We start from the raw sequence: 12427 nt of genomic DNA on the forward strand, positions 1-12427 counted from the left end.
CGTATATTATATGTATACGTATATATATATAAGTATATATATACATATATATATGTGTATGAATGTATGTATGTATTGCAGAAACTATTCATGCAGTTGGATAGCGACATATACTTGCAAATCAATACGTGCATACATATATCTTGCATAATTAGATAGAGTGTGAAAAAAATATCTTCTTTGAGTGCAACATATATGCTATTTCTGAATCTTGTCGGGTTGTGACAATTGCCCGATGCTATAGTCTCTCTGGGCAACAAGTAGGATCTTCATTGATTTGCGCCATACGCAGAAACTTGACCTTACACGATTCGTTTAACAATATATGAATCTTGTGTGCGAGATCTGTCAATGAGGGTTAGACTTCTACACAGCAGCACTTTATGAGCCAGAACGCTATTAATACCATTCGAATTCAGAAAACTATTCTACGGTATAATGGAAAACTGCGCAAAACATAGACGCCTTGTCCATTGACCCTCCGAGCCACCTCGCGTTTTCCATTTGAAGATCGAATGTATATGCAGGTGTCTATAAACTATATAGCTTGTGTTGCCATCTCGTATTTCTACATCACATCCTGGCGTGCATAACAGTATTCACCGGTATCAATGGAACAAACATTACAAACATTACAACCAACTAGTTGCCAAGGCACCCTGCAATCTACAAGTGTTAAGGGACATCACCTGGTTCACCTGGCGTGAGTACGACTAGAGAGGTTCACGATCATTCCCCCTAACTGTCGTTCTATCAATTACTTGTAGGATGCGACTGATGAAGGTGTTTTAGTGCTCAAGGGCCATACGCACCGTGTGGTGTGCATAGCGTGGAGCCCACATGTAACTGGTCGTCTCGCATCCGCTTCGTTCGACCAGACCGTACAGGTATATACTTGAACAAATGTGCATATATATATATATCTATCTGTGCGAATACCAGATAAGTAGACCTGTATGCATGACTATATTTCAATGATGGTTTACGTCTGACGGCTCATTACTAACAACAAAATATATAGATTATTACATCACCTCTCCCGATAGAGGTATATTTTATAGTGTGTTTGATTAGTCATACCAGTCAGTTACGTCGACATGTGTACCCTGGATACATACTTTATGCATACAAATGCTTATGCAACCAGCTACGTGTGCCCCAAAAAACACTACCCCAATGCTGTCAAACCCTCGGATTGCTCGGTTCATTCAGTACTTTGATATATAAGCCGGAATCTTCCTTATTATCCCTTACATAAGCCCGAAACCCGTATTATCCCTTAAATATGCCCGAATCTTTCTTATTGTCCCTGTAGATATGGGACGTGCTCACAGAGACGGCCCTCTGCAACTATAGAGGGCATTTAAGCCGTGTGTATTCAGTTGCCTTCAGCCTGACAAACGCCGATGTTTGCATCAGCGGTTCCGCAGACCAGACCGTAAGAGTATGGCATGTCAGTGCGCAAGCGCATAAGCGGCCCCCATCCAAAGCGCAAAAAAAAGGTACCGGTCCTGCACTTAAGTTGAAGAAGTCGGGCCCTGGTGAAGGTATGTCGTGTCGAGTATTCGATCCTAAGTCCAGCCCCGTTGTGGACATGCAGGGGTGGTGGTACAATTACAGCATCTTGGCATAGTGTGAGTTTGTAGAGCTGTCAGGTCTGAGCTCAGTCAAGATATTTACGCACCAGAGCTCATAGTGTTGTAAAGTGCACATGTGTACTGGTTGTATTGTTGATGAATACACCACACTGCCCATTCGATATTACTTATATAAATGTCCCTCAAGTTAACCTTTATGGTGCGCCGAGGTATATTTAAGAAGTGTAGGAGCTGAAGTATTGACATCAATGATAGCGTGTTGAGCTGTGTATACCTGTCTATATCATAGCGTAGACTGAGTGTCGATTTAACTCACGGTTGTAGGGGCGCCCGGTCAGGTACATTGTGTTAAGATGTGCATTTCGCTCAATTATACAGGCACACCCGTGATGGTCGGGGGAAATCCCTTAAAATGGTAATTGCATAAATACATCATGCCGTGATCAGATCTCTCATGACCGATTCCACATGTACCCGAAACAAAAAACGTTAACTCCTTGTAACCCAAGCATTGCAAATCTGGTCTGCAGTTAATAACCTAGAGACCGATATAGCCTCAAGCCGAGCGATGGCACACCCTCACACCAACGGCACCAAGTTGGCCAGTGTCACCCACTCTGGTTCTTCGGAGGCGATTGACAGTGGTCTCAACAAGAGTACGGGCAAGCGGAAGGAGCCTGTAGATGGCCCCTCGGCTGAGAATGCGAGCCTTAAACGACAGTGTACGGCCGAGACCCGGGTTGAGAGCAGGGATAAAGACCGAGATGGGAGTATTCCAGAGAGTGACATGCTACGCATGAGTCAAATGAGTACGGGCAGTAACGTACAGGACGGGCCAACACACGCTCAAACGCGCCCACATACGCAGCCTAAAAGGCCCAAACTGAAAACCCTCTTGCGTTCATGCAATCTGGTGGATGGACACAACGGCGTGATGGTGGAGACTTGTGAGGACTTGATCTTCACGTACCTGCACAAGAAAATGCGAGCGAGGGCTGGCACCAACTACCACACATCCGGGCCGAGGTCAGGAAGTGGGTGTGGGTGTAAGTGCGAGCGAGGCGCACAGACTGATAATGGGCACCTGGATGTGCAGTCTAGTGACACACCACAATCTACGGCTGAAAGTGATAGAGGAGTGCAAAAAGGAGTGCATAGAAGCGTGTCAGATAATTTTTGTAAACGCTTGTTTCTGAATACATTTGCTGAGGGAACGTACACCAACGCACAGCTCACGAGAGGGCAGCGAATAGCTAGTTTAAAGCACACTCGCGCGCCACTGCATACACCACTACCACCGCCACAAAGGCCGTCAAACGGAACAGATACAGTGCCCCTGACAAACACAAGGCTGCATGCTGATACAAATACACGAATGGATTCACACACGGAGACACCCGCACCGACACCGCAACCACGGAGAGCCAGTGATGTGGTATATATGGTGGGGAACCGCGCGTCGATTCGTCAGCGCTTAGAGAGTGAGATAGACGACCTACAGAAGACACACACACACACAAAGCCAAATACGGGTGGGAACGAGAATGCGAATACAGACACAGGTAATCGTGCCACGAATTTGGCTTCCCAATCCGAATTAATGTTTGAGAATCGGGATGGTAGCCTGAATTCGGGATTTTTTGAGTCTTCGAGTGTGGAAAAGGACAGGACCGGGATGCACTTGAGAGCCTTTTTGGGCGTGTATGCCGCACCTGACGTGCTTGTTGGGATACGAACGGGAACTCTTGAGACACCCCTTGATGACTTTCAGGTATCAATCTACACATAATTATACCTTGTTGGATATCGATATACACTGCCTATCCTCATGTTGAAAGAAATAGTCTTAAACACTATAACACTTCGATCTGGAACTGCAACCAGGTGAACGCATCCTTGTGCAGGTTCGTTATGTGATGGTAAAACAATAGTTCTGACTTGATCTCCACTCCCATACACTTGTGTCCAGGTTTCCATGGCTATGGGGTACGGGCGTGACACGTGGGTGCGTGTGTGTAAGGCATACGCACAGCAGTTAGTCAGGGACAAGCATGTGCACAAGGCTGTCTCATACTTGCTGCTCGCTGGAGAGGTGGTGGAAGCTGTCAAGGTGAGTCATTCATAGCTGTCAAAAGAGTATAGGTAGATAGTTACTGAGTTCACACACCAGAAGCGCGTTCGCAAGTTTTTAGCTTTGAATGATATGCCTGCTGGCTTTAATACATTTTTGTTTCTTAGGTCTATGAACTCTGCACAGATTCGTTGCATTCCGGGATTATTGGGTTTGTATTCAGCCCAGGGCCGAACTATGCCATAAAGTAGTGCATAATGCAGCACCATTTAATTAATCAAATAACTCTAGCGCCGCTCCTGATTTACCCACATATCAACCATATGACACGTTGATCACATGTATATGAAGGAATATATATATATATATATATATGTGTGTGTGTGTGTGTGTGTGTGTTGTGTGTGTGTGTGTCGTGTGTGTGTAGTGTGCATGAATATATAAGTATATATACAAGTATATATATATATATATATATATATATGTATGTATGTATGTATGTAAATATATATATATATATATATATATATTCATATATATATATATATATATTACATATATATATATATGTGTGTGTCTGTGTCTGTGTCTGTGTGTGTGTGTCTGTGTGTGTGTGTGTGTTCATTAGCATGTATGCTCATTTGCTGTCGTACATCCATGCACTACTGCAGGTGTACCAAAAGTGCCGTCTATACCGTGACGCATTCCTTCTCGGTCGGCTCCGGCTTCTGCCCACACACCCCCAACTGCAAGAGGTGCTTACAGATTGGTCCGCTCAGTGTGTCACCAAACAGCAATTCGCACAGGTAATATATTGTTTATGTCGAGTTCATAATTCCGAAAAAGGTCTTGGGACTATTCCTTGATACGATGTCGGGAATGACCGCTGAATTAAAAACAGTATCGGAGATCCACTTGCCATCTGAGCACCTGCCATTATTCGGAATTTCATTATACAATCAAGTCAAACGAAGTTCTGCGATCCTCTAGACTGTCGAGTATACATGTAGTTTGTAGTGTGTGTAGCCATAGATTCATTCTATCATCCCATGCCATCCCAACCAGGCGGCGAAGTGCGAGATACTGCTAGGGAACACACGCACAGCAGCCGTGTACTTGTCTCAGTTTGGTGCGGGTCAATACGGGGCCGCGCTGTTGTTGTGTGACCAATTTCCGGGTAAGCTGCATGTCATGAATGTGTAGCACGTGCTTAGTGTGAGATCAGTGCACGCGTAGAGTGTGTGTAGTGTACGCGCAGTGTATCTCTAGAGCGTGCCTAGTGTATCGTAGAATGAGAGTGTGTGTAGCGTGTGAGCTGAATGAGTTAAGCGTCTACGTAGCTTGTGTGTAGCCGGCGTATAGTATATGCGAATCGTCTGCACAATGTGTTCGCAAGGGGTGTGCGCGATTCCATACTGGTTGCGATTGCGCATGTGAGTGATAGTATGGGCATGGTACTATCGGTGAAAGGGTGTACGATCATGCTAAATAATATTCTGATAGAAAAATACACACATGTATCATAGAACTAGTGCGGAGGCTGCTGTATGTTGTTCTGTTTCAGCTCACTGGCGAGTGTAAATAGGTGCGTTTGTAGTAGTATGCTATATTATATACCTATGTGTGGCCATAATTGCGTGCACGTGGAAATCTTTTCCTGTATGCTATCGTTTCCTCTTGAGTAGCTACTATCGAGATCGGTTTGTTTTCATGAGACATCTACATATACACAGATGTAAACCACTTGCATTCGTGCAGGTTTGATATCGTCGTTCGAACTCTTTCGCGTTGAAAGTTATATAAACATTCGCCATCAACCACTACTATCTATCTCTACATATACTGTTTTCGAGGCAGGGTCACTCCTGGTAAAGTTTGGGGTTTAGTTTTATTTTTAGTAGTATTAGTTACGTTACTGAATTACCGTGATACCAATACAAAATTTATGTGTAGGATCACAAGTTAGCCGCACTCCTGTGCACTAGATTGTGTCTCTGGCGAAGTCCATGTGTTGTGTGGTTGCTAAAACCTAACCAGCACCACTGCTCTCAAATGAAGCCGTGGAGACGATGTTTCCAATAGATTGAGTCAGTGAGACTGCTACAAAGTGTATTTTAAACCCAACAACCGCGGTCAATGCTAACCTTGTGGTCACCATGTTCTTCGTACTTTTGCCTTTCACCAATTCAACCCAGATGCATTAGTAGCCGTCCACCTCCTTCAGTCGGCGTATAACTACCATACATATATCAAGTACCTTAACTATATCCTTATCAGCACCATGTAAACCAATTAGTGTATGCTAAATTATGCATTGCAGCTCAAACTGACTAAGCATTTGTCAAAGCTACTCGACGCACTGACAGTTCTATATCCATGGTTTCAATCAGAAGCTGGTCACATCCTGAAGCGTACTGAAATCGTCGAGGATGCAATTGATTCAGACAAGATCATGTGCGTATGCACAAGCGCGTTGGCGAGAGAAATCAAGGCGAGGGAGTGGGAACGTGCACGTGTTCTAATGGATAGATACATGTACTGTGACCAATGCATCGACCATTCCGTCGAAGCAATTGGTGCTACTGAGGGGATGTCTGGGGATCATTCTCATGTTCCCGCGCATACCCACAAGGCAGAAGTGCACACCGCTGTGAGCGAAACGGATAGCAAAGAGGAACTCCCGAAAGGCGACGCACAGCAGGTAGTAGAGTGCACGCTGCACGATGGTGTACGCAGTTTATATCCAGACGCTCACACAGGACCCATCGACATGGTGGATGCAGCCTTAAAGAGTTCTGGCAGTGATAAGTCGGACACGCGTCTATCTCAGCCGGCATCGAACAGCGCTTCAGATAAAAGCTCAACCGTAGAGGCTGGGGGAACTGCAACGACCAAGCTACTGAGAGGTGATAGTGTAGATACTGCAGTCAACAAATCGGATACATCTGTGGGGAAGTCAGAGACAGATGAATCCGTATGTGAAAAGATAGATCGAAGCATGACAACTAACCACAATATGAGTGATGGTTGCAAGTCTTTACGCTCAATCCTTGCACCGTATAGCGCACTGTTGTGCACTGCTCAATGGCTAGCTATGTACGACGTACCCGTGGATGGTCATGCGGCTCACAACCGGCTGTTTCAGAATCCTGCGAGGAATCACGAGAGCCTCCACTTCTCTGAAATTGAAACAGGGCAGACGAATGTGAGTACATGTACGTGCGCAAGTATCGCTGGACGTATGCGTGCTTGTGTGTGTGGGCACGGGACCAATATTCCCGGCAACAGGTTTCTCGGACGATTGATAGACGCACATATAGTGCTTCTTCAACACCAATGTAGTCCCCAAAGCACCCTGCAAAAGTCTGATAGTTCAGCCGTAGAAGTTCGTAGTCACAGTCTGAGTGCTTTGGCTATGCAATTGTCAGAGATACTTGAGGCGCTGACCGCGGATGGAGTTATATGTGATGATATGGAACTGTTAGAGGTCACGCGTAAACAGGAGAAGTGCGTACTGGGGGAGAAATTGTCAAGCACATCCCACGCCCCAAGTGAGTATCAGGGTGATAACTTAATTCACACGGGTGATTCCAAGGTGCTTCCAAACAATACAAAAGTCTCGGGAACGAATTTTGACACTACCTCCAACTCGAGAGATGGGAAGGCGGCCCTGCCATTACAGGCGCAGGTGCAGACGAAGGACTTGCAACAACATACCTTGCTGCTGCAAAATGATACTCCGCTCGTTGCGATGGTAACACTAGGTGTATTGCAGTTCATAGGCGGCAGCGAACGATTTGTACACACTTGGTCACAACTGTTAATGAAGAACACGCGGATAACTCCCGATTCGTTACTTATTATGCTGGATAGCGAGGCGCCAGAGCGCATGAGAACAGATGTTCACGTCGGAGCCAGAGGAGGCATGGACAATCTGAATACTGTAGAGGTTGACGAGTCTAGTTGTGAACCCGGTACACGTGAGATGAAATCTGTGAGACATACGATTTTAACAAATCTATTGTTGGGTGCTGAGACGGTAAAGTTTTTGAGATGGCTGAGGGTAAAAATCGGCGAAAAGGGATAATCTAGGGCTTGCGGAAGAACGAGTGAGCACCTGTAAATAGCGAACTGAAATTCGAATATCTAAAGCTATACTATCACGATGCACTATAATCAGACATACGTGGTAAATGATAAAGATCGGTAGATTCGCTTCAGGACAGTAAATAGCTCCTGAAGTCCTGGACCGTCTTTGAATAGCTACTAAAGCACTCCTGGTGGTGGCCTCTTGGCCGTCCTCAGATTATCTTGTGCATCGTATGCCATAATACATGAACTGATTAGCGTAGACAAATTGTAAAACATCCAACGTAAATAGCGTTGAATAAATATATAACATACAACGTAAATATGGTAATCAGATCGAGGCATAGCTTAATTTCGTACATGAAAGAAAGACCTTTATTGGAAAAGTATGTAGGATTCTGCTGAATTTATTTAGGGATCGCTTATTTGGATATTGAACTGCGTTTGAAGGCCTTACCTAAATAACTCCAGAAGCGTGACATCGAACTGGCCGGTTTTGGTTCCGAGCTAAAATCATTCTCCAAATGAACGTTTAAGTTGTAACTCAAAAGATCGTAATTTGCATGCAGCTCGGCGAGGTGGCGCAAAGCTTCGGATATTAGCCCACAAGTCAATACGGTATTCCCGGCAGTGACGGTAACCTGTTGGTTTCTTCTTTGAGATTTTCTGAAAAGCTTCTCGTATGAACGTGGACTTGTGTTAACAGTGAATTGGCCCCCGATCCGTATTATACGAGAACCGCGTGTCAGCCCAGATTTCTCCCCCACACTCCCTTCTGCAACATCCAGAATATCACCATCTTCTGCGAATAATATGCCTATTTGTTCGGGAAGCTCGCCTCCTTTCATTCTGTGACTTTGCTTCGACATAGGAATTACATGCTGTGAGAACGCACTTTGATCAATAACTTCCAAAACTAGAATCATGGCGTAGTCAAGCTCAGATTTTGCCACCCGCACACCATTAGGCACACTCCTACACAAGTCTGAAACATTTACTCTATTAATACTGCAAATTTCGTCTCCGAATTTCAGGCCTGCTCTGTAGGCCGCTGTGTATGTGTCAGCTGTCGCGTATTTCTCTACATAAGCTATGAAAATAGCATCATCGAAACATAGTAGTGATGCACCAAAATCTTGTTCGGCTATTTTCTCTACTCTAATTTCTCGCTTTTTCGTGCAAGTTATATCCTTGTCCTCGACCTCGTCCACGCTAGACACTGGACATAACGATTTGGTAGGTTCGCTATTGATTAAATGCATGCGTACATTTTCCTCGTACTGTTTTCTAGTGCGCAATTGTGAAGCACATGGTGTACTGGACGTCGGAGATGTGAGGGTGTATGGCAACCACCTAAACTCATTAGTTTCTATCGTTTGGCTACGCATTGTGTTTGAAATAGCGCAGTCATTTACTGAGCTGAGCGTTACTGATCGATTGGGTTATTGAGGTAGACTATATATACATATTTATTTATAAACAAATTATATTCCACTGTCAGCTTCTACTCTCAATATTCCACTGTCAGCTTCTACTCTCTGCTAAATAGAGTACATAAATAGTGACTAGAGCAGTCAGTAGAGTCGTCTACACTCTACTACATAGGCTCTACAGAGTCTACAGGCCTACATACACTCCTACATACACTCCTACTGCACTGAAGTCTATGAGTAATTCGGATTTTCCGATTTTAGCAATCAGCATATCTCCAGATTTCTATTTCTGGTGGCTTTCTATTCTCTCTTTTGAAATCACTCAAATCTGAATAGAAGACAGAAATACACTCCCTGAGAGGCTGAGACTCTCAGAGTCCGAAGTCCGAACCCAGCCCCGTATAGAGGGGGTTTTTTTAAACTATTTATTTGTTTGTCTTTCACAAATTGTAAGGGATTGACAATATCCAGACAAAATGACGAATCATAATATGTACAATATTTGGGGGCGGGCGGGCGGCTCCAACTCCAAGACTATAACCTCACGGCTCAACGTTTAGGGCAATTTAGACTCACATATTGTATTTATAATTGTTTTCCCAATTTAGACGTTTAACGGATTTTTTTTAGCTTTGCCACGTACTTGGTATATTTTGACCTGCATATTGCGGCCTGAAAAGTGCACCTATACTAAAACCTTTGGTCTCGATATTTGATGTCTGAATGTGCAGTCAGGACAAAAATCTATCATATGTATATTCCAATTCCCTGACCTTCGGCAATCGGCACCACCTGGTGACCAAAACCAATATAAACGTGTGATTTTCGCGTTTAACGGATTTTTTATTTGCGTTGCATATAACGATACGAGGTTTAACTCAAGTCCTAAAGCCCAACTTCCAAGCCCAAAGTCCCAACACAAACAACACACAACAGTACCAAACTGCCAACTGCCACAAGTGACAACCATGAACCAACACACACACTGATATTGCAAAAACACACACGGTCCGTACCTACACGCAACAAGAAAAGAGAAGCAAGAAGCAAGAGGCAAAAGGAGTGCCTTGACTACTTTCCCATATATTTAGTCCATCTTAAATATATATCACTGGGTGTATTTATGAGGTCAAGTCATGGTCCTATTATGTCCTTGAATTTTGGCACAAGAATAGCCGTCAACATGACAGTAGAACCCGCCCGGTACATACTATCAAAATCTAATTTGATCTGTCGGTTTACGTGGTACGCTGCCGCTGATAGCGATTCTAGACGTGGTTTTCTTTCGTTAGAAATAGGTGCATCTTGCAACTTTGCAAGTATTATACCTATTTTATGTTGTTTTTAAATTATATATATATATATATATATATATATTAAAACTCTCTCAACTTCTGAGTTGACTCCCGAAAGAGAACCCCAACTCCCTACATAAGTCCCAACAGGACAAGAGGTGCGATGACTGATGAGTGATCAGAAACATGTGTTGAAATTCCGTTTCTATTTGTTTGATTTGTTTCTGCAAAATAAAAGATTATACTTCTGATTTTATTTTATTTTTTGGGTCTTTTTTTTGGTATTTTTAGAACAAAACCAAAATAGAAAAATGTTATTTACACGGCCCTTAGGCTCTGGAATAGGGTCGCAAGCAGAAATCAGGTTTCTTACGACGACCGTAAATTTAGCAGAGACCCTAATCCAGAGGGCCGTGTTATTTAGCAACGGCAAATTATATTTATTTTTTTAAGAGATAAACAGCAATTGGCTGTTTGATAACCATTATTTTTCCAATTACAGCACCAGTCACATGGTCACAGAGACTCGCAGAGACAACAGTCAACACACTCACTGTGACTCGGTGACTCACAGCTGACGTCGTGTACATATAAGGTTGAACGTTGCCCGCTATTTTTTCAATTTATAAACGGTTTAACTCTTACGAAATCTTTGCACTTTAGCACTTATAGTATAGGTGCTAATGTGCAAAATTAGACTCTATAACTAAAATAAACCAATGAAAGTCGACACATATATATATATTTGCTTGCTAAAAGGCATAGTATATATATTTATATATATATATATATATGCTGGCTAAATTTTAGGACATAGTATATGACCTAAAAACTGCACCTAATTGGATGTTGTACATATGATTTAAAAAGTTGAACGTTAACCGTTAAACTAAAAAAAAATTCATTATAAACGGTTTAACGTAAAACATTTTGACTTTTGGACTCACAGTGAAGTGCTTCAATTGAGAGACTTGAGCCTTGAGACTTGAGTGAGTTGAGACTTGAGACTTAAGACTTGAGACGAGCGTGTGAGTCTGACTGGAGTCTGTGAGACTGTATCGTGAGTGCCTGACTAAGCGGAGATTATTAACGGTTAGTCCTCGCTACATGTCCCAGTCCGTCACAGCCTAAAATATGGACATCTAACAAGTGGACATCTGTTGGGGCCTTCTGATTGGCCGACCGGTTTTCGCGAGAATTGACTATGTACTGTACAGTACCTAATAGACAGTATTGATATTTAGTGCTACTTTTGAGTGTGAGGGTGCGTTTTGTACACTCTTTCAATATGTGTGACTTTTATTCCGCATTGAATCAATGTTCATTCAGTTTGTTGTGTTCTTAGGCTTAATAACGAAGAAGTCTGTCATGGCTTTCTGAGTTCGATTCATCTGTGCTAACCTGTCATATTCGCCTTCCACACGATGCAATTCTCGGCGTAGCTCGAGTACTTTCACATTCCCCGTCTCTGGTTTGATTAGTTTTATTGCGATATCTTTAATGTCCACGGATCAACCCTCAACATATGATTATCGGCCGCTTGTACGGCAGGAAATGCCTTGGGTGAAAATACTGACCAATCATATTGCTAGAGTGGACATCTAACGAAACAAACTAAATAAATAATTTTATACAAAATCTCGAAGAAAGTCCTTCTCGCGAAAAATCTCGCCCCTGATTTATTGGACACAACGTCACAACCTTTTCTTTGTTGAATGACCCAAAATTGATTTTCTCAGCAGCTAATGGGATATGGGCCCTGTCGCCCAGTCGGGCCTGGGCCTTGTGGGCTCTCTCTTCTACTCTGGAGTACTCTACTCTAGAGTAGAGAGAGTCTCCAGTCACTAGTCAGGGACTCAGGTGAGTCAGGGTATGTAGTCAGTCTGAGAAAGCTATGTGTGCTTCTCTGATTTCTCTGCTATTCTACTCTCTACAACGAGA

The 12427-nt window shown here is 43.4% G+C and overlaps 2 protein-coding genes across 3 annotated transcripts; one reads left to right on the forward strand and one right to left on the reverse strand.

The window, feature by feature from the left end:
* Positions 1-611: 611 nt before the first annotated feature.
* SARC_05747 lies at positions 612-8076 on the forward strand (the record flags this gene model as incomplete). Of its 2 annotated transcripts, none has more annotated exons than XM_014300383.1 (8): positions 612-692; positions 768-887; positions 1316-1547; positions 2129-3369; positions 3568-3708; positions 4341-4475; positions 4735-4846; positions 6060-8076. In XM_014300383.1, 8 exons carry the CDS (start codon positions 612-614, stop codon positions 7754-7756), a joined length of 3759 nt encoding a protein of 1252 aa, XP_014155858.1. In that variant the 3' UTR covers positions 7757-8076. The 2 variants fall into 2 exon arrangements, with proteins under 2 accessions (XP_014155858.1, XP_014155857.1); XM_014300382.1 differs by having other exon boundaries at positions 6063-8076.
* A 19-nt stretch (positions 8077-8095) lies between these two features.
* SARC_05748 (hypothetical protein) lies at positions 8096-9178 on the reverse strand. Its single transcript, XM_014300384.1, has one exon. It carries the CDS (start codon positions 9144-9146, stop codon positions 8181-8183), a length of 966 nt encoding a protein of 321 aa, XP_014155859.1. The 5' UTR covers positions 9147-9178; the 3' UTR covers positions 8096-8180.
* Between the last annotated feature and the right edge of the window lie 3249 nt (positions 9179-12427).

The sequence above is a fragment of the Sphaeroforma arctica genome (assembly GCF_001186125.1).
Source record: "Sphaeroforma arctica JP610 unplaced genomic scaffold supercont1.380, whole genome shotgun sequence".
In the NCBI taxonomy this organism is placed as follows: domain Eukaryota; class Ichthyosporea; order Ichthyophonida; genus Sphaeroforma; species Sphaeroforma arctica.

What these genes read in the sequence shown, in the direction of transcription:
- SARC_05748 (XM_014300384.1), bottom strand. Translation starts at nt 9,146, where the DNA reads ATGCGTAGCCAAACGATAGAAACTAATGAGTTTAGGTGGTTGCCATAC.